Source organism: Sinocyclocheilus grahami, unplaced genomic scaffold (assembly GCF_001515645.1).
Source record: "Sinocyclocheilus grahami isolate Dianchi unplaced genomic scaffold, SAMN03320097.WGS_v1.1 scaffold102.1, whole genome shotgun sequence".
In the NCBI taxonomy this organism is placed as follows: domain Eukaryota; kingdom Metazoa; phylum Chordata; class Actinopteri; order Cypriniformes; family Cyprinidae; genus Sinocyclocheilus; species Sinocyclocheilus grahami.
The window spans coordinates 1,903,128-1,925,258 of NW_015505281.1; the positions used below are offsets into that span (position 1 = coordinate 1,903,128).

General features: G+C 37.3%; 1 protein-coding gene across 1 annotated transcript; it reads right to left on the bottom strand.

Moving 5' to 3' along the window:
- Window positions 1–13,930: 13,930 nt before the first annotated feature.
- Window positions 13,931–21,904, bottom strand: reep2 (receptor accessory protein 2). Its single transcript, XM_016276478.1, has 6 exons — window positions 21,738–21,904; window positions 17,932–18,004; window positions 15,962–16,038; window positions 15,335–15,455; window positions 15,019–15,132; window positions 13,931–14,128 (listed from the first exon to the last, which is right to left on the bottom strand). The coding sequence occupies exons 1-6, from the start codon at window positions 21,767–21,769 to the stop codon at window positions 13,931–13,933; spliced, it is 615 nt and encodes a 204-aa protein (XP_016131964.1). The 5' UTR covers window positions 21,770–21,904.
- Window positions 21,905–22,131: the final 227 nt, after the last annotated feature.

Below are 22,131 nucleotides of genomic sequence, written 5' to 3' on the forward strand. Positions count from 1 at the left end.
TTGCCATGAAAAAGTCCATTGCGATACTAAAAATTAATAAATGCCGTAAAAATAAAGTACAAAATAAAGGTGAACACCATGAACTCAACCTTTTAGTGATGCTTAAAAATGCTTTAGCGTTCTGACATCATTTATCATTCAAAAATGACACAGTGACATATTGATACACGGCAACAAACTTCCTCGAATAGCGCAGCATTTTTCAGTAGTTACTTAAAGAATGTTCCAAGGTCTAACTAGATTCCTGAAGGAAGTATCGGTTTGCAAAGGAGAGGCAGGATTAATAAATGCCGTAAAAATCACTCATGCGTGAAAGGCTGGTAAACCAATGTACAAAATAAAGGTGAACACCATGAACTCAACCTTTTAGTGATGCTTAAAAATGCTTTAGCGTTCTGACATAATTTATCATTCAAAAATGACACAATGCCATATTGATACACGGCAACAAACTTCCTCGAATAGCGCAGCATTTTTCAGTAGTTACTTAAAAGAATGTTCCAAGGTCTAACTAGATTCCTGAAGGAAGTATCGGTTTGCAAAGGAGAGGCAGAATAGTTCAAGGTAAATGTAGGTTTTGGGTTTTGTTCCTTTGAAACTGAAAGATGGTTTCCAGTCATCATTGCTCAGTATCTTCAAGATGGTGAAATGCAAAGAATCGTGTTGAAACCAAGTATGCAAAAACTGTATACATCATTATATTATGTTAGGATTTACAAAAGCACTGTAAAAACACGTTTTATGTACTGTTTATCAATATACTGTACTGTACTTTATAATCTCATTATGGTTATATTTTTAAGGGGTTTATGCCTTTTTTGTTAATAGCACAGTGGGGATATGATAGGAAAGCATAGGGCAAAGAGAGGGAAATGGGATCGGCAAAGTACAACAGCAGACTGCTTACGCTGGTGTGTCTTGTACTTCGTATATACAATAAATTACACATTGTCCCTTAACTGTGCCTCAACAATTGTACAAGTGAAATACAATTGATATTTGAAAAAAAAAAAATATGAAGACCAAAATATCAAAACTAGTGCGAGGGAAAATATTTGAATGTATAATGCAGGTTGTTTCTCGTTCGTGACCCTCAACCTTCAAGGTTTTGAAGGATGAAAATGACAGGAGCTGCTAAATAAATGAGCTGCAAACTTCTCAAACAGGAATGGTGTTGAGGGAGCTGCATGGAGACTGAATTCAATGTCTTTCTTGATCAAGCAAGGCCCTCTGCTGGTCATGCAGAAGCCACCGGGTTCATTTAATTCGTCTACACTTTTAGGTCCTCCCAAAATATGGACACATAAGTCACAGTTAAAAATGTATCAATTTCAAACGATCTAATCAAGTGACAACTGCAAAAACATGATTTTTCCTTTAACCAACTGGTTCCAAAGTCATAGTGGATATAAATATCAATATGACCCACTAATGTTTGACAAACAGAAAGAGCCAAAATAGTTTATGTCTTCATTTTGAACAGTATTGTTATATGTGTGAAGTGAAGTGACATGTGACCAAGTATGGTGACCCATATTCGGAATTAGTGCTCTGCATTTACCCATCACACACAAACCGTGAACACACACACGGAGCAGTGGGCAGCCATTTATGCTGCGGCGCCCGGGGAACAGTTGGGGGTTCGGTGCCTTGCTCAAGGGCACCTCAGTCATGGTATTGAAGGTGGGAGAGAGTGCTGTACATTCATTCCCCCCACCTACAATCCCTGCCGGTACGAGACTCGAACCCACAGCCTTTGGGTTATGAGTCTGACACTCTAACCATTAGGCCACGACTTTCCCATATCATCTAAAACCACACACACTTAGTTGTTCCTTGATGATTGCATCTCTTATACTATATTTCTTTAAAAAAAATATACATTTGGGGTTGGCAAGATTGTGTTTAAGAACTATTTTATGTTCACCAAGATTGCTATTTTTTGATAAAAAAAAAAAACGGTAATATTGTTACATAATTTTAAAACTTAAAACAACTGTTTTCTTGGTGAATATATTGTAAAATGTAATTTTTTTCCTGTCATAAAGCTGAATTTTCAGCACCATTACTCCAGTCTTGTGTCACATGATCCTTCAGAAATCTTTTTTTTATTACGCAGCTCTGCTGCTCAAAAACATGATTATTATCAATGTTAGTTGTTAATATTATTATGGAAACAGGGATACATTTTTTAGGATTATTTTATAATGTTATGAATGTCATTTCTCTAGTGTAAATTACACTTACAAATTACATTACACTTTTTTTTTTTAGAATGCAAAGACGTTTATTTCAAATGTTGTTCAACTTTCTAGATTCACTGTATACATCTCAAATTCCTTTTAAATTACAGCTTTGAGATGGAAGACAATCAAACAGTATTCTGAAAGTTCTTCAACAACGGTAAACGCACTCTTTTGAGCCAGATCTTAAGTAGTCAAAAGAGACATTACACTTGGTGTGCATGCACACACACCTCCTCAAAAACAAATTCATGGCAACGAATGTGCAGGGTAGATAGAAAAGAGAGACAGCAACTATGAGATGTCCGAAAAACAGCGAGAAATGTGCTTTTTCACTGCAGTGGGAGAGAGGCGTTATGTGGGCCTCTTCGGAGCCCAGCTGAGGCAGAGTAACAAGGTTTGTCCTGCTGACGTCAGAACAGTCCGTGTAAACTCCGCAGTCTCTAGGGAAGGAAACAGAGAGAGCAAAAAATAGCGAGAGAGTGGAGGGAGAGCGGGCCACCTAGCAACCCCTCGTCCTGCTGCCATGGAGAGCAGAGGAGACAAACATATAGGAGAGAGGAGATGATGCAAGCACTGGGCAAACTCAGGGATTCCCTCATCTGGGGTTCGCACCAGCCCACGTCCCAGGAATCACCCCACACACCGCGGTACTGCAGCAGTAATGAGATTCAATTACTGCAGAGCCTTATGTAACCAGCTAGGGACATGTTTTCACCAGTGTGCACACACACACACTTTCAGTCACGCAAACACATGACGAATGCGGTGAAACACAAGCACTTAGAGTTAATATTAAAAGCACTTTGTAAGTATAAAAACAAAGGCATTCTGTAAAAGAAGCTGCTATCTTTGCACACAGAAAAGTGCTTTAATTAACATAACATGTAACGTGTCATGTGAAGCTAATGTGTGCACTTGTGAGACAAACACGACTTGAAATGTGCCTGACTGAATGCGCTATTCATTATTTCACTTTCATTCTGCTTCTTTGTTTATTTGCACAGTTAAACCGGTTTTAATTGGTAAAGATAATTAGCTTTCTCGTTACAGAGATGTGAGATACACACCATCAATAACATTCATTACTGCTCACTAAAGCTCTTGCTGCATGTCATTATCGATTAACTCCCTCAGTTTACAAAATGATATTATTGGATGACTTGCTCCACCTAGTGACATTGCTTAGTATTGGTCTGTGATAATATTTCTATTAAAACTTGCACATAACCACTACAGCCTTAAAGGGTTAGTTCACCCAAAAATGAAAATTCTGTCATTAATAACTCTCATGTCGTTCCAAACCCATAAGACCTCCGTTCATCTTCGGAACACAAATTAAGATATTTTTGATGCATTCCGAGAGCTCTCTGACCCTCCCATAGACAGCAAGGGTACTACCACGATCAACGTCAAGAAACGTAGCAAGGAGATCGGTAAAATAATCCATGTGACATCAGGGGTTCAACAGTAATATTAGGAAGCTACGAGAATACTTTTTGTGCGCAAAAAAAAAAAAGAAAAAAGATTTTATTCAACAATTCGGCTCCTCCACGTCACCCTAGTGCCATTTTGGAGAGTATCACTGAACGCAAACAGCGTATGTTGTTCTGTGTCAGCAGCACCACACGGTTACAAAACCACCTCTAAAAAGAGTTTGGACTCCACAAATACACAGATTGTGTACAAATGGAGGAAATTCAAGACCACTGTTACCCTCCCCAGGAGTGGTCCACCAACAAAGCTCACTCTATAAGCAAAACGTGCAATAGTCCGCAAGGTTGCAAAGGAACCCAGGGTAACTTCTAAGCAACTAAACCACATTCTCACATTGACTAATGTTGATGTTCATGAGTCCATCATCATCCTACAAGCTGTTGTGCAGGACTGATCAGCAGTTACAAGAAACTTTACCTGCAGTTATTGCTGCAAAATGGGGTCACATCAGATACTGAAAGCAAAAATGCACATACTTTTGCTACTCGCAGATATGTAACACTGGATCATTTCTCTCAGTATGTAAATTAAAGTATATATTTTGTCTCATTTGTTTAACTGGGTTCTCTTGGTCTACTTACAGGACTTGTGTAAAAATCTGATGACCTTTTGGTTCATGTTTATGTAGAAATAGAGAAGATTCTAAAGAGTTCGCAAACTTTCAAACACCACTGTGTGTGTGTGTGTGTGTATATATATATATATATATATAAACACACATTGACAGGGGACACGTCCAGTGTACAAACTAAGCAACTTAAACACATCAAAACAAATGATTTCATAAAAGTATGCTTTTTACATATATAAAAAAATAATTTTAAAAAAAATTTAAAAAGCACTTTTCTAGCATTTCAAGTTAAAGTGAGCTAAATAGACAGTCATGTTTGCCTGATGAGGTAGCCATAGCAACATCGCTCAAGAGCATTGAGTATTTAAAAGTAATTGTCAAAGCATAAATAGCCAGCTGGCATCAGTTAATTACAGATTTACACATTTCACAGAAACCTTCAGTCTTTAAAACCTTTAGTCTTTAAGAATTTGGCATTTCGCTAAAATTGCAGAGGCGCCATAAGACATTCTCACTGAACGAGACTAAGGTCAACCGATTATCTTCTCAAATACTGTAAAACTGTAAAATGTGTGTCTGCTAGACTGCCAAAATATGGTTTCGTCAACTTTTAAGAGTAGCTACACTAGCATAGAGGTGACCTCAAAGCTATCAGGCTTGGACTTTTGTGGGCTTTAGTTTACATGTTAGGGAGTAGTAATATTATAATAGTATAGAGTAATATTCAATCTATCATTCCATTTGAATTCGCAGTGTTGCTATTATGACATATCTTCAGTTAAAATATGGGCAGATAAATACACTGATCAGTCACAAAATTAAATCCAAATAAAAAGGAATAAAGAAGAACTGCTCTGATGCAAAGCATGGTCTCACAAGACCTCTGAACGTGTTCCGTGGCACCAAGACATTAGCAGTTGATCCTTTAAGTCCTGCAAGTTGCGAGGTCAGGCCTATATGGATTATAACGCCCAAGTATGATATCAAGTCATTTATATATTCTTTAAAGTCTTACGGTCCTACATTGTAAAAAAAAAAAAAAAAAATCCGTAAAATTTACGGTAAAACAAACGGCAGCTGTGGTTGCCAGAATTTTACCCTAAAAAATACGGTAGCAACATTTGAGATTTTACAGATTTAGCTTAAATTTACATTTAAAAACTGTAATTTCATTAACTGATATAATGTTAATATACCAACCTACTGAAGTACTGAAATCTGTTTTGTACCTTTGATAACCACCAAAAGCAGGTGGTGATGAGAAAGTCACATGATGAACCAAAGCCCATCACAAGCAGCTTTTAAATAATAACATGCATAGACATGCATAAACATGCATCACACAAACACTAAACACCATCATGGTAACACACATGAAACTGAAATAATGCAATAAACTTTAATTTAACAACACTAGATGTACACAACTGATAAGAAAAAGTGATAACTGATAAAAAAAACATCAAATTTGAAATGTAATGAAGGGAATTCTGGTAATGTCAATTTACGGTTATTTACTGTAAACTATACATTATTTTTCCACTTCCAAAAACGGTATACTACCGTAAAATTACTGTAATGTCCAATACAGTTTTTCACTGCATAGGGGGAACTTAGCGTTAACCATATAATAAACAGGTTTTTACTGTAGCATTTTTACAGTCTTTTACAGTTAAATTCATGGTCATTTTTACAGTGTAGCTAGTGGGGTAGATGACCTGTTGTGTTTATGTATTGTTTAAACTTTACAACTAAATTAGACAATGTTAAGTATTCCTCTTAATAATAATGACGCATCATTCTGCACATGCTAAACTGTATGTTATATCTTATATAAATATCCTACATCTAAAATATAACTCTTTAAATTCTGAAGCCGTTTAAGATTGAGAATGTATAACTCCTAAATTAAAACAAAAGAGAGAGAGGAGTTTATCCTCCAGTGAAAAACTGAAGGCAGATATTGAATTATGGTTGCCGTTCATGCAGCTAAAGGTTGCACAGTTATTACTCTTGTACAGAGGGGATATAGGTATTCTATAACTTTATAAGCAGACATAAGAAGCTAAATGAAACATCTTTATGATGTCCCTCAAAACCACTGGAGTAACACATAAATAAAGAATGGAGCTCTGCTGGAGGGTTGCCAGATACAATTGGTATCCTCTTTCTAATGAACAGTTAAAAAAAAAAAATAGAAGAAGAAAAAGAATCAAAAGTTGTTCAAACTAGGTACTAAATGACAATTAAATGAATAATAAATTAGGTATGTAATTGCATTTTATTGAATAATAATTCAAGGTCAGTTAGTACACACTTAGCAGCAATCTCTTTCTTTTTCATTCTTTTAATATATTAAGAGCATTGAGAATTGGCACAAACAATATATTAACATTGACTATTCTCTCACAGTTCAAATCTGTATATGCAATAATACCAATTTCCAACACATTACAGAACATATAAAAGAAACTTATGTTCAATTTGTCACGTCTCAATCAGTGTGGGCCTTGGTGAATTAAAAAAAAAAAAATAAATAAAAAATAAAAAGTATTGTAATTTTTATTTATGCAAATAAGAAATACTGAACAAAGGGGGAAAAATAAGCGAAAAACAGTATGGAACAAAGAAAGAATGAGAAGCGAGACTGACTTGTCATTTTTGTGTGGGTTGGTGAACATCAACCACACTAGCATTTAATTAAAAGAAAAAAAAGATCTCAAATAAAGATTATTTTTAAAAACTGAACTACTCAAGAGACCGAGACACAGAAAATGTCAAGTTGCCAATCAGCAACACTGAATTAAAGAGCATGACGATAGTGAAGACAGCAATGTGTCATGACGACAGATCTGCATCACCGCATGTTATGTCTAAACCGTGTGTTTCTACAGAAACATCGATCCGCTAATAACTACTAAATGTAAGACTGGCATATGTTCTGCACTGTTAAAATGAACTGTTAAATGATAATCAGTCCTTCTCACACGCAACTGCCCACTTTTCTTTCCAAGACCAAATAGCCTATGACTCATGTTTATACAAAAAAAGGCAGAGAGAAGACAGAAACTCCTGAATTAAAACATCACAAATATGCACAAAACAAACGTTTCTGTACATCATACCCTACTAAAGTGACTAAATGTAAACTTCAAAAATAAGTTTAAGTTTAACTTAAAAAGCCTATTAAAGTAAGGCAGATATTTTGTAGTCAATAGTATTATACAAATGAATGTTTCAGGAAAATTTCAGCTAATTAACAGACTGATTTAAATACATTATAATTCAAAACCGCTCCCCGTCCATGTGTGTACTCATTCAATCTGACAGGAAGAGCACTGTGCTCTTTTCCTGTACAACAGCGCCACCTAGAAGCTCTCGGTAGTAATGCATGTCGAAATGCAAAACACAGTACTTCAAATTGCAGCTGAATTTAAGATCAGGAAACTCGGAACAGCTGTGCTGGGAAACACAACTGCACCACATCTGGATTTAGGGCTACATGCAGTTTCAAATGAACTTTGTTCACAGGATCTAATAATAAAAAAAAAAAATGATGTTTTAAAAAAGGACCAGAGGGTTTTAAGCCAGCATATTTTCCAAAAGCACCTTTTAAGGTGATTTTCAACAACAAGGCTTGACCATTTCATTACAATGAATCATCTGCCAACTCTCAGTGCATGCTATGCTTTGCGCTAACCAAGTCTATTCGACATTTATATTACAAACTGATATGGAATATTTGAGTTCGCCAAGCAAGCCACAACAACAGAAAGCCAACAACTGACTAAAACCCTTCAGTCTTCAGAAACAGATTACTCAAGACAGAGGGATCTTGTCCTTTACTGGCCAACATGTGATTCTGTTTTCATCTTGCACCCTACTAAAACACCAGATGACACCTGCTATCTCATCTACCGCTTGTATAAATGTCTTATAATGTTTCATCACGCTACACGAATGTAAAATTAGCACAAGGGACAGCTTATGTGCGCCGAACGCCTCCAGCCCCAGCTGACAAAAGCACTATTAATGGCGAGAACGTTTGAGTGGCTGCAGCTTCCAGTAGACATCTGACCTCTTTGATCATGAATATTCACAAAAAGTCTCGGGCTCGGGATGTTCGGAGACCCGGAATGAGAACAGAACTGCTCTGGGCGCCTCCAGAACTCTCCACGGACTCTGTAAATCAAGTCATTTAATAGCCCGATTTTTCTGTTCGTCCCATAGTGTGTGACCTACATGCTAAAAAAAGGGGAATTGGCCTCTAATAGGGAAAACATGAAGCTCTGGCATGGATTCTGTGGTTATAAGAAACAGTGGGCTCAGACGTGTTGATATATGATCATGTGCAGGCAACTGCTTTCTGATCTCATGCTTTTGAAAATATTAAGGCCTACAGAGAAAAAGACAAGACCCAGCCTTACTTGAAACACACGCATGGGAGTGATAACAGAGAAAATTAATGCATGAAGCCAGACGTCTTAACTGCTTCACCGCATTAAACCTACTAGATAAAAACAGCCTCAGGTGATGCATCTTAGTTTATGTGTGCATCTGCAGTTGTAAGAACGTATCTGTAAAAGCGAAGAGCACTAATGTTAGTATGGGAAAGCTCGTGAATGTGTGTGTGTGTGTTGTCCAGGGATGGATAAACGCAGTGCGACTCATGGGGATTCAGCATTGTTGTTGGCCGTGGTGGTGGCTTTCTTCTTTGTCGGTTTCTTCACTGTCTTGGTGGTCTGCTGGGGATGACAGCAGGATATGGTGGTAAAGAAAAACAAAAGAAAAGAGGAAGAGTATGAAAACCGGTTTTACGGTTACAACAAGATCTTCTCGAGCAACTGGATGAATGCAATTCAGTGAAGGCAAAAATGCAATTTCTCGAAGGAAAAATGTGTATATAGAAAATAAACAGGAATCCCTCATTCTGCTTTACATTCATGCGGGCTGATGTAACAGACTGAAGTGCATTCAGAAAGTCTTCAGACGGCTTCGTTTTGTTATGCTGCAGCCTTAAGGTGCAACACGTTAGCAAAATTGCAGTAAAATTTAACAGTCCATGGTATCGAATGACCAACTTGAATCCATTGGGGGAAAAAAATGTGTGAGGAATTCTCACCTTTACACAAAATTCCAAATCACATTGATTCCTACTGAAATTACTGAATCTTGGATATGCGGGAAAAAATATTTATATTGTTGCCACGAGTAAACAATTCATTCCCAAGCCAGCAGAATTTACTAATTTGTTGCCTCATTTTAGTAAACGCGCAAGTATTTTTACTAATACTTGCGAATTGAGAAAAGGCCACTTGCTGCAGTTATGAATAAAGTATAACAGGACTGTGATGAGGATATAGTCTGTTGCCAACGAGGGTGCAATATGCCATTCACAAATTATTCAACAAACAGAATGGATTTTTATAAAACAAGGTAATAAAATAGTAGGCCTAAATGGGGCTCACGCTTTACTTAAAATGAGGGATTTAATTAATACATTGTGTACATGATATGCTTAAAACAAAGTAAAAAATTGCTAAATTGTGCTCATGATTTATTTAAAACGAGGAGATGAATTGGTAAATTGTGCTGACGTATTAGTAAGTTGTAGGAATGAATTGGAATTTGTGGCCACGATATAAATATTTGTTTCCCCCTGCATTTCATCTCTGGGGCTTCATATAAAATGTCTGGATTTCACCTGGAAAATTCCCAGAACAACAGTAAATGTGATCCAACATTTATATGGTAAATTGCTTTAAATTATTATTATTATTTTTATTCCAGAACCCATTCTGAAAAAATGACAAAGCAAAATCACATTGGCGAAAGTATTCATAATAGCCTTAACTTAGTACTTAGTTGAAGCACCTTTGGCAGGGATTACAGCCTGAAGTCTTGTTGGGTATGACGCCGCAAGCGCTGTATATCTGGATTTGGCGAATTTCTGACAATCTTCTCTGCAGACCATCTCAAGCTCTGTCAGGTTGGATGGAGGCCATTTGTGGACAGCTATTTTCAGGTCTCTCCAGAGATGTTTATTGGATTGATTAGATGTTTGACTGAATGTCCCGTGACTGGGACAATCACAGCATTCTCCTTAAGGCACTCTTGCATTTTCTTTGCTGTGTGCTTAAGATCACTGTCCAGTTGGAAGGTGAACTCTGAAAAACACCTCCACAGCATGATGCTACCACCTCCGTTAAGACAGTACTGCACTGGTTTCCTCTGAAAATGAAGCTTGGAAGAGGGGATTGTCAGAGCAGATAATCTTGTTTTTCTCAGTATGGAAGTCCTTTAGGTGCTTTTTTGTAATTTCATGTGTCATGCACTTAGGAGAGGCTTTCATTTGGCCACTCTCCCAAAAAGCTCAGATTGGTAGAGTGTCAGAGCGAGGTTGTTCTCCCATCTCCAAACATGACCTCTGGAGCTCAAGCATCAAGGAGTGATCATCAGGGTCTTGGTTACCTCTCTTACTCTTATCTGCCAATAGCTCAGCTTGGTTTTTCCAAACTTCTGACCTTTAAGAATTATGGAGGCCACTGTGTTCTTGAGAACCTTCAATGCAGCAGCATTTGTGGAGTAGTCTTCCCCAGATCTATGCTTCAACACAGTCCTGTCTCTGAGCTGTGTCTCGACAGGTTTGTGCCTTTCCAATTCATTTAAATTTGTTTTACTCCAATGCAGAAACATCTCAAAGATCTGGAAAAATGGGATGCATCTAAACTAAGTTTATCGCAAATCAGATTTTTGCGTTGTCATTATGGGATGTGGAGTGTAGACGTGCTAAAATGCTTTAAATTATTTTTTCCAAAGGCTGCAACATAAAATTTGAAAAAAAAAATAATAATAATAAGGGGGCTGAATGGTTTCTGGATGCACTTCATTTCAAAGAACTCTTCAGAGAGTTCTTGATTTGGTAAACACCTATTACAAAGTGCTTCAACACAGTCCTGTCTCTGAGCTGTGTCTCGACAGTTTTGTGCCTTTCCAATTCATTTAAATTTGTTTTACTCCAATGCAGAAACATCTCAAAGATCTGGAAAAATGGGATGCATCTAAACTAAGTTTATCGCAAATCAGATTTTTGCTTTGTCATTATGGGATGTGGAGTGTAGACGTGCTAAAATGCTTTAAATTATTTTTTCCAAAGGCTGCAACATAAAATTTGAAAAAAAAAAAATAATAATAATAATAAGGGGGCTGAATGGTTTCTGGATGCACTTCATTTCAAAGAACTCTTCAGAGAGTTCTTGATTTGGTAAACACCTATTACAAACTACTAGTGACAAAATAATTTCTGAATTGTGGGCAAATAAAACATCTATGCTATATTTTACTGCGTCTTATTTAAGCAGTTTCAGAATTCTCCACATTGCTTTAGAAGACTTACAGTGGAATACAGTGCACAAGATGTATAGGCCAATTTAAAGCTGCAGTGCGTAACTTTTTTTGGTTAAAAATTATCCTAAATTAATTTGAGCAAGTACATAACCAGCCAGTGTTCAAAACTACTGCCTTACCTAAGCCCAATTCACAACGGTAAGCTTATAATAATGTTTTCTAATTTGAGTGGTACTGGTAGGAATTTGCGGGAAATGCCGCTGCGTCGTTACGTCACGTCTGTAAACATAAAGAAGGAGTCCCGGCTAGTAGGCTATACTGCTCCCGCGAGACCCAACGCAACAAGAGTGCGGCGCGGGACAAGATAGGTGAGTGCTGGTGCAAGCGGGTAGACACTCGTGTGTGTGCGGGATGCGGGAGAACAAAATGATTCACGGGACTCCCGCAAAATAGAAATATCTAAAACAAATACATTGTAATTCATCTATTGCACAAAAGCAACATGAACTAATATAAATGTCTTTTAGAGATTATAAATGCAGGGCTCTTTGCTGGCATTCTGCCATTCCAAACCATGCACGCAGCAGCCGCTTGCTTTAGTTAAAAATAACAGTGTTCTGTGTATGTTGATGCTTTAATAACAAATATTTATCGGGAGCGTGTATGCTGGGATTTCATTAAAAAAAAAGTAACGTAACTAGTAATGTAACTAATTACTAATTACTTTTGAAATAAAGTAATCAGAACAGTAATGTGATTACTTTTAAAAGGAGTAATCAGTAATTTGATTACATTTTCAGAGTAACTTGCCCAACACTGTTTATGAAACACATGAGACTGAAATTTGAATAGAACAGGTAATTGAAATCTACATGTAACGCTAATATACACCACATGCACATAGTCACGCAATGCTGATGTTGTTAACATTAACATTTTGAGAACAAAGTATAACAATAATAATAATTTGCATGGTTAGATGAGATATGAGCTAACCGAACGTTAGATTTAATCACCATTGGTAACGCAATTTATTGTAACGCTTTTTTCCTCAGTTGGTCAGAACAAAAGTGGCAGACTTGTTACTTGTTCAGATGACAATATCCGGTGAAAATTCTTATTTGGGTCATACTTTCAAGACATAGGCTAGAATCTATGATTCCTAAGTACAGTGAATATCCACACCGGTGCGGTGACTGACAGCCACACATACTCCTCAAAACATTAGATTCATCCACATTGAGAAGCCTTGTCGATGCACAACCCACGTAAAGAAGATAATTCCGCAAAAAAAACTGCAATTGCAGGATTCAAACGGAGATGGCGACAAAGAGGCAAAACTTACGGACTGCAGCTTTTTGTAGAATTTTGTAGAAAAAGAGCACCATGAACATTCTGCTAAACATTTCTTTTGTGTTCAATGGAAAAAACAAAAAATGCCAATTGTTTTACTTGTCTTTTTTGGGGGTAAATCCCTCAGGAAAGAAAAAGATATAGTCGCAAACAGCCTGCGGTGTGAACAGACTCTCTCTGGCATTTAAAGCTTGCCAGGCCTCATTCAAAGCCTGAAACACAAAGACTTCTTTCGAAGAGCCTTTTGCTCTTCCGTTCACAATGTATCTTTGACGCCCTGTAATTCAATGAAGGAGCTCTGTGGCCTAATAAAATCACTACACATCTCATTATTGAAATGATCACCTCTCTGTAGAACTCGGGAGTGATTCTACAACAGACTATCTTTTGTTTGCTGTAAAGCCTCACACGAGGGTCATGACCTTCAGTGACTTGCGAGTCTCGTGACGTCCCGGTATTTGAAGAGGTCAAACTCGGCACTTGTCCTGAACAGCTTAAATGAGCGCTGAAACTCATAAGTGTGCAGTTGCGTATGAACAAACCCCAGCAGATCGACCCCTCCTGTCTCTCAGCCAGTAGGCAGCTGAATCACATGCTGGTCACATCAGCATCAGCATTATAAACAGGCCGAGACAATGGCTGCCTGCAGAGCGGCTTTCAATGAGTCAGCAAACACACACACCTCACTGACCTATTTGTGTGTGTTTGAACAGGACAGATCATTATAAATATGAGCTGTATTCAAAGTGATGTTTACTAGAGTGATCTGTCACTATAGTTACAGGCATTAAAGAAGCTGATTTACTTTGGTTATTTTTCAATCCCCACTTGTCTGTATGTAGAGGATTAGATTTAGGGAGTCACATCTGTTAGTCAATACGGCTGTTGAAACCATTGTGGGAATGCGGCCTGTTAGGTATTATTCCATAAAGTTTGATTCTGTTAGGACGGTAGCCGTCTGTATGTTACCTGTGCGCGTGACTGTTTTAGCCCGAGGTAGCGTGGCGGCAGTGTGTGTGTCGTCTGTGCCGTCCAGCTGCAGCTCGTCTTCGTTCTGAATCAGAGTCAGATCCTGCATGCTGAAACTGCGCAGCTTGTCCGATAACACACCCTGACCCTGCAGTTCAATAACACAAACGATTCAAATATTACAATGGCGTAATCTTATTGAAGGCACATCACAATTATACAGCACTTGTACATATGACAATAAAGTTCTTTGCACAGTTTGAATAAAAGGCAAATGTGTATTGAACAGTGACCCTGCCCTACACTTTGCAAAACATATAAAGATATGTTTCTTACTCAACGTTACACAATATGCAAAAAAAATAAAATAAATAAACCTGCTCTACACAATAGCACCTAGCAATCTCAGTAATAAAGATTTTTTTTATGCTGGACCAGTAGGTCAGAACTTTACTTACCCTGGATTTTTTTAAATATAATTATAATTATATTCACTAATGTTCAAAATTGATACTTTTATTAATTAAGGACACATTAAATTGTTCAAAAGTGTCAGTAAAGACATTTATAATGCTACATATAATGCTTTTGAACTTTCTATTTGTCGAATAATCCTAAACAATTCTACAAAAATATTAAGCAGCACAACTGCTTTTAACATTGACAATAAAAATAAGAAATGTGAATATATATATCAGCATATTAGAATGATTTCTGAAGGATCATGTGACTCTGAAGACTGGAGTAATGATGCTGAAAATTCAGCTTTGCGTCACAGGAAGAAATTACATTATAAAATATATTCTAATTAAATGTATTGTATTTTGGGTCAAATAAATGCAGGTGAGCTTTAGCTTTCTATCACAGGAATAAATTACATTTTGAAATATATTCAAACAGAAAATAGTTTTTTTTTTTATTGTAGTAATATTTCACAAGCTTACTGTTTTTACAGTTAATTAATTATTATTATTTTAGGTAAATTAATTTTGAGCCCTGACCCACAAATACATACTTCATCTAACACAGTGATTTCACCTTTGTGGCTGCTGTGACTGCTGCAGTGGCAGCAATATTGAGTCCTCTCTTCCCAAACCGCATCATGGTCTCATAACTGCGGTCTTTAGCCTGGGTTATGTACTCATCAATTTCCTGTAACACACATATACATCACGCATGACAAATGCCTCAACTCTCTGATTGGTGGAGTGTTCAGGAAACCTGTTTGAAAACAATCTTTGCAAACCGGTTTGAAGATGCCAAAAATGTAATTTAAATTTATGGGCAAAAAAGAAAAAGGAGTCATCTTTAACAATATTTTGATTACATTCAATGGGACAAGTTGTATCAGTACCTTTTCTTTATTGGAGAGCGTGGGGTGCACAAACTTGCGGTACAGCACACTGGAGCCCTTGGTGTACGGTGACAACAGCCAGATAACAAAGGCAATCTTCAGCTCAAAATAAAATGGAAACCTGGAAAATGGGAGGTCAACATTTAACAATTAATGCAATAAAAGTTACATTAAATTAATGATCATTAATAATAGGGCGATAAATTATGATATATACACCACTACACATAAAAAAATGGGTAACACTTTACAATAAGGTTCAATAGTTAAACATTAGTTAATGTATTAACTAACATGAACTAACCATGAGCAATACATTTGTTACTGTATTTACTAATCTATGCTCACGTTAGTTAATAAAAATACAGATGTTCATTGTTAGTTCACAGTGCATTAACTAATGTTAACAAGATTTTAATAATGTATTAGTAAATGTTGAAATTAACATTAACAAAGATTAATAAACGCTGTATAAGTGCAGTTCATTATTAGTTCATGTTAACTAATGTAGTTAACTAATGAACCTTATTGTAAAGTGTTACCAAAAAATGTGAAAAATCAAATGTATATAGCATGATAACAAATATATCTGAAATAGTCTAAAAACATTATTAACAACTGACTGACCAAGAGAGAAGCATATCTGTGATCGTCTCTGCTGTTGTAAATAACGCAAACACTATCCAGTACATCATCCATTTCACCTGAGGATGGAAACATACACAGATGTTATAATCAAGCATGTGTGTGCATGACATTAGCATGTATAAGGTCACATGTTCTTGCTGAATATAGCCTCGTGTGTTATGCATGACTGCCTTATGAAAAACACTACACTGCCAGTTATGTCTCCATCTGTACTGCCAATTAGATCAGTGGTTCTCAACCCTCGGCCCGTCACGAATTCAAATGCGGCCCACCGTGCTGAACACAATAAAAAAAACACTTCAAATTTTACAATTCATTTTTGTTTTTACATTAATTAAAAAATGTACTAAATAAATATAAGCTATAGCCTAATGTTTTTATGTAAAATATGTTTTCAAATATTATTTTCAGACATGAGCAGTAGCCTACTCACATAGCCTAATTAACGTTACGCATTTAAGGTAACGACCAAGCGGCCAGCGGCACAGTGAGCATATGTTTGATCAATTTAGCCTCATCACGACTTGACTAAAATAAAATCTATAGATATAAAACAGTTCAAGCATATAACAATGTTTAAACGTTAAACCTAGATAAATGTGTGCTGTATCCAATAGTTTGTGCGGAGAGTGGAAGCTGAAGCGCGCTTTGCAGGACATAGAGACGCCAGCGCGATCACTTGTGTTTTTTTTCAGTGGATACACCGTCATTTTTACTCATAAAGGTAAGAACACTAAATTGTCCCGAAGCCCAGCCCGAGGGGCGTAAAAAGTCGGGGCCCGTCGGGCCCGGGCTGAAATGCAGGGCTCTAGCTCTGATCTAGCACACAGAAAACGATTTGACTGAAAATTTATCAGAAGAGATTAAAGAAAGACAGTGGTCCTCTGCGCAATTCGAAAAAAGAGGCGGTTTTTCTGCATTAGGTGTTTTTTTCTTTCTTTCCTTTTGTTACTCTTTGTACAGCAGTTATTGTTCATTCTAAATTATTTTTTTTAATGTAGAATATGTGTTACATAAATATATGAAATATAGAACATATAAAAAAGTGCTCGTGGCTCATCTGCCAGTGGGTGCCCCCCCCCCATCTTTCAATTAATGTAATCGATTAGATATCATAATATTTAGGCTATAATATTATAAATCAGGTTGGTTTGTATTGCTGACGTAATATGTAAATGATATGCGTGCGGCCCACGAGACTTGCACTTGGACCATAGTGCGGCCCCGGTGGAAAAAAAGGTTGAGAACCACTGAATTAGATTAATACCCATTTGGGTAATTATGATAGGACACATCACTATGGTCATCTAAAACTCATTTTGCATTTATAAATTAATCTCCATAAGACAATAGAAGAGGTTATACAATGGCCAAACTGTCTTTACTAAACATCTCTAAATGAATGGAAGGTGGCGCTTTTGTAATACAGATGAGAGAGATGCTAAAAATGGTGTCTGAGGGAGCAAACTGCTGCCCTAGTGGTTTCCATAGCAACCAGTAACCTGAGACTCCAAGATGATTGATATATATATATATATATATATAATTTTTATGATTTTATTATTAATATCATTATATGGGTGTTTATTCCAAAGGGCTTTCCTGAGCAATCTCTTTTAAAACATATATAATTTTGCCACTTTCCATGTATAGGGTACAAACCGTTTTTTTTGTTGTTGTTGCTCTTCTTTGTTTTTTGAAGAGCAAATCAATTTTACTAAAAGGGTTTAAAAAATGTCAAATAAAAATCTGATAAATTATTTATTTATTATAATAGTATATAATGTATAATATATATACACACACATACATACATACAACCTAGAATAAGATTTTGTTTATTAATTGCTATTAACTGAACATTAAGAGGAGTATATTCAATCCTGCCGACTATAACATTACAATAGAGCCAACTTTCAAGCTAACTGAAGCCATCCTGAAATACTCACATACTCCTTGACGTTTTTCGTCTTCACAGCCTTATAAGAGGAATAGGCTGGGTAGAGGGTCCCGAAGGCCAGGCTGCAGAGAGAAAAGACTCTTATTAAACACACAACACAGCAGACACAGACAAGCTCATCTTACCATCACACCAACTCACTTCAGCATCTACAAGTTCACTTGCACCATCACCTCAAGTTAAAGCACACAATTATGACACTTAAAAGGCTGCCTATTTACAGTAAGTGTTAAAGGTAAGATAGATATCTCCGGTTCATTCAGATCCAACAAGAACAGAAATAAATCAGTTTATAAATCACACATTCAATATACTGGTGGCTGATCAAAATATTCAGAGCTGTACTTCAGTGAAAAGCAAACCCATAAAACTTATCCCAGTCAACACTAGCCCTACTGTACATGCCCGATGACATTACTGAGAGCAAACACTCTGAATCTGAGAGCCATTAAAAGTGAATCATTTATGAAAGGGAGTCAGAGCGCACAGAGACGGATGTGCACACAAAGGGACCAGATTAGACTCAGATGCCCCACATGTGTGCAGCATGCACTCGGACATGTGCTCTCGTTCACTTGCGCTCCCACACACACAAACATGCCGTTTTGTGCTGATGTGACAAAAGCTGAACGTTCTGCAATGGCAGATCCAGAGGATGTCAGGATACAGGACAGACCACACCTACCCACTGAATGCACTGCAGACAGGTGGCATGAGTGCGTCCCAATAACAGTGTTCTGTGGCTACAGGCAAGACACTGGGGCTTGTAGTATTTTACTCCTGTTAGACATTACTGCTGCTTTTGACACACTATCTCATGCTGTCCTTCTTGAAAGATTGCATACATGGTTAGGCATCTCTGGTATTGCACTTGAATGGTTTAAATCTTATCTTACAAATCGCTTTCAATTTATCTGTTTGGGTAAATGTCAGTCTGAACCAACATTAGTACAGCAGGGTGTTCTGCAGGGATCTGTACTTGGGCCTATCCTGTTTAGTATTTATATATTTCCTCTGGGTCAGATCATTCACAAGTTTGGGTTAGGGTTTCATTTTTATGCCGTTGATACTCAGATCTATCTCAGCACGCACCCTAATCCTAATCTTGCAGTTACAACAATTACTGCTTGCTTGGGCGAGATAAAAGCCTGGTTGCACATGAATTTTCTCATGCTCAATGAGTCAAAAACAGAACTTTTGTGTATCGGCATGCCAGCGGCTTTACATAAATTAAATAATTCTAAAGTGATTATTGATTGTGGCTTCGCTACTCCATCCACCCAAGTACGAAATCTTGGCGTTATTTTTGACCCTCAACTATTGTTTGATGCCCATATCAAAATGATCTCAAAAATTGCATTTTTCCATTTAAGAAACATTGCAAGACTCCGTCCTTTTCCATCATTGCCTGATGCAGAAAGGCTCATCCATGCCTTTATTACATCGAGGCTTGATTACGGCAATGCACTTTATGTTGGTCTCCCTGATAAGTCTATTAAGAAATTACAATATATTCAGAATTCAGCCTCTTGCGTGCTAACGTATACAACTGCCCGTCAACATATTACTCCGGTACTGCATAACTTGCATTGGCTTCCTATTCAAGCGTGTATTGATTTTAAAATCCTGATCTTAACTTATAAAGCTATTCATCGGACTGCCCCTTCCTATATATCCAGTTTAGTTGATCCTTATACTCCCGCTCCCAATTTGCGCTCAACTGGGTTGTGTATCCTTCAGCAGCCTGCATATAAATTAAAAACTATGGGTAGTAGAGCTCTCTCTGTCTCAGCTCCATGACTGTGGAATGCTCTACCAGCCAGAATTTGAGATTCTCCAACTTTGAATTGCTTTAAGAAATGTTTAAAGACTTATCTTTTTAAAGTTGCTTACTGTAACTGAGTATGTTTATACTGTTTTATTGTGTGTTTATCGCTGTTATTTTATTATGCTTGTGGTTGTGCTATGGGCTGAGAAACCCATGCTTGTTGTTGTTACCAATGTTTGCAGTTGTAGTGCTTTGGGTTAAGAAAAGTGCATAATAAATAAAATGCATTATTATTAGTAGTAGTAGTAGTACTACTGCAGGCAAAACCATCGTTTTTTTCATGGACTGCTCAATTGAGAGATTTTGGGCTATTTGGCTTTCCATACAACATTGTGTTTGAGACTAATGGGGGAAAAAAACATTCAAAATGATTCAAATGTTTTCCAAAAATGATTGCACTTTATCTATTTGCACCTGTAGATTTCAATTACAAAGGCCAGTTTCTTAAAATGAGTGCTTTCTCATACACGGAGACAAAAATCTCCACTTCAGCAGGCCTTACAGTTTTATTCCTATCGATATTCTGAAGGGGGTTTTTTTTATAGAGGAGGTTGCTTGTATACAATTTGCCTCATTTTATACAATTTTTATTCCTAAAATTAGTGAACTTTTCTGGCTGATTTATGGAGTGATGAAATTAGATCCAAGATGCCCTCTGTAAAAACCTTTGACTCTAATACAGCATGTCGACAAAATTAAACGATTATTTTGAATGTGGCTTTATTTAATGTTCAAATTTATCTTCTGGGATGTATGCAAATTAGTGCATATTTAATTAGATAGATGCCTCATTTGCATATGTAAACATACCATTGCAGAAAACTCGTAATACAAAAACAGTCTAAAGACAATGGGGAAGTATAGTGATATCTATTTTTTTTTTACCCTATTCACCTGGGGCGTCTTGCCTTTAAAACATGGTACTCACGGTGCATTATATTCAGTAAATGCATATGTTCATATAGACTGTGTGTAATGCACAATGAAGCATGAGGACAGCGAGGCAGTCTGGCGCGTGGCAGACCACATGCCCTCTGTCCCATTTGTTAGCCCGAATCCCATAATGCACCTGCTCGCCACAGTCACAGCAAAGAGCATTCCATGAGATTCAGCAAAACCACGATAATGATACCTGATGTTTGCTTCTAATGGCCTAGATCTAGGCCAACAAACTCATAACAACAATTAAGCTGCTCCCATTTGTGCCCAAGCAGTCTTTGAGATAGTATGACCTGCACATGCATTGTGGAGCAAGGCCTGAGCGTTTGCTGTAATCAATGAATCGGGAAGTTAGTAATCCGAGTTGGCAGACTGGGTATGATCCAATGTGAATGAAAGTCACCTGACTGTAAATCCCACTAGGAACCCATCTGAGACCCAAACATAACAAATGTGTGAGTCAAATGGACCAGATTGGCCTCCTTTACATTACAGTACGTAACATTACCAGCAGGAACAAATCAGACAGGCCTTCTTACAGAAAACCCCTCATCATCCCATCTCAGAAGTCACTGGTTACAGTTAGTCATTTAAAAAGGGACACTTGAATGTATGAGGATCAGCATATTAGGAGATGATGTGATGGGTGTGTAATATACACAACAGCTGTTATGTTTAAACCCTGCCAATATGTTTTTAAGCCAAACTCATAATTTATTATTCTCTATTGATGTGTTTGGTACATTAAGGCACAATATGATACATAGGGCATTTTGCTCTGTGGAAACCGTGCACACAACAACAACAAGCAATACAAATGTGAACCCTCGTCTGGATGAAGTCATCGCTTTGTTTTATTAATTTAACCCTTTGTGTAATTTATAAGAGTAGCCGAATTAATTGAAATCCATCTACATATTGATAATAAAGCATTTTAATTACAAAATATCAGTTTCCACTGAAAAGCGTCATGTATCCGCAGCAACACACACAACACACAAACACGCGCGCGCCGCATAAACACTCACACCACCATCCGCGAAATGATCCACGACACCATCTTGATCTCTGCGAGGACGTCTCCTTATTTCAGTCGATTATTCAACATCTCCATTCCGAGCGCAGGAGGAATCCCAGCGGATCTTGTGAGTCTGTGTCTCAGTGCAGCAGTGAGGATGAAGGGGAGCCGCTGCATATGCGCTCAGTCAGCCCGCGTCTCTTAAAGGGACAGCGACATCTTTGCACCTGCTTCGGTTATTAAAGGGGTCATATGATGCGATTTCATTTTTTCCCTTTGCTTTGGAGTGTTACAAGCTCTTGGTGCATAAAGAAGATCTGTAAATTTGCAAAGACTAAAGTCTCAAATCCGAAGAGATATTCTTTATAAAAGTTAAGAGTCAGCCACGCCTACCTAAAACGCCT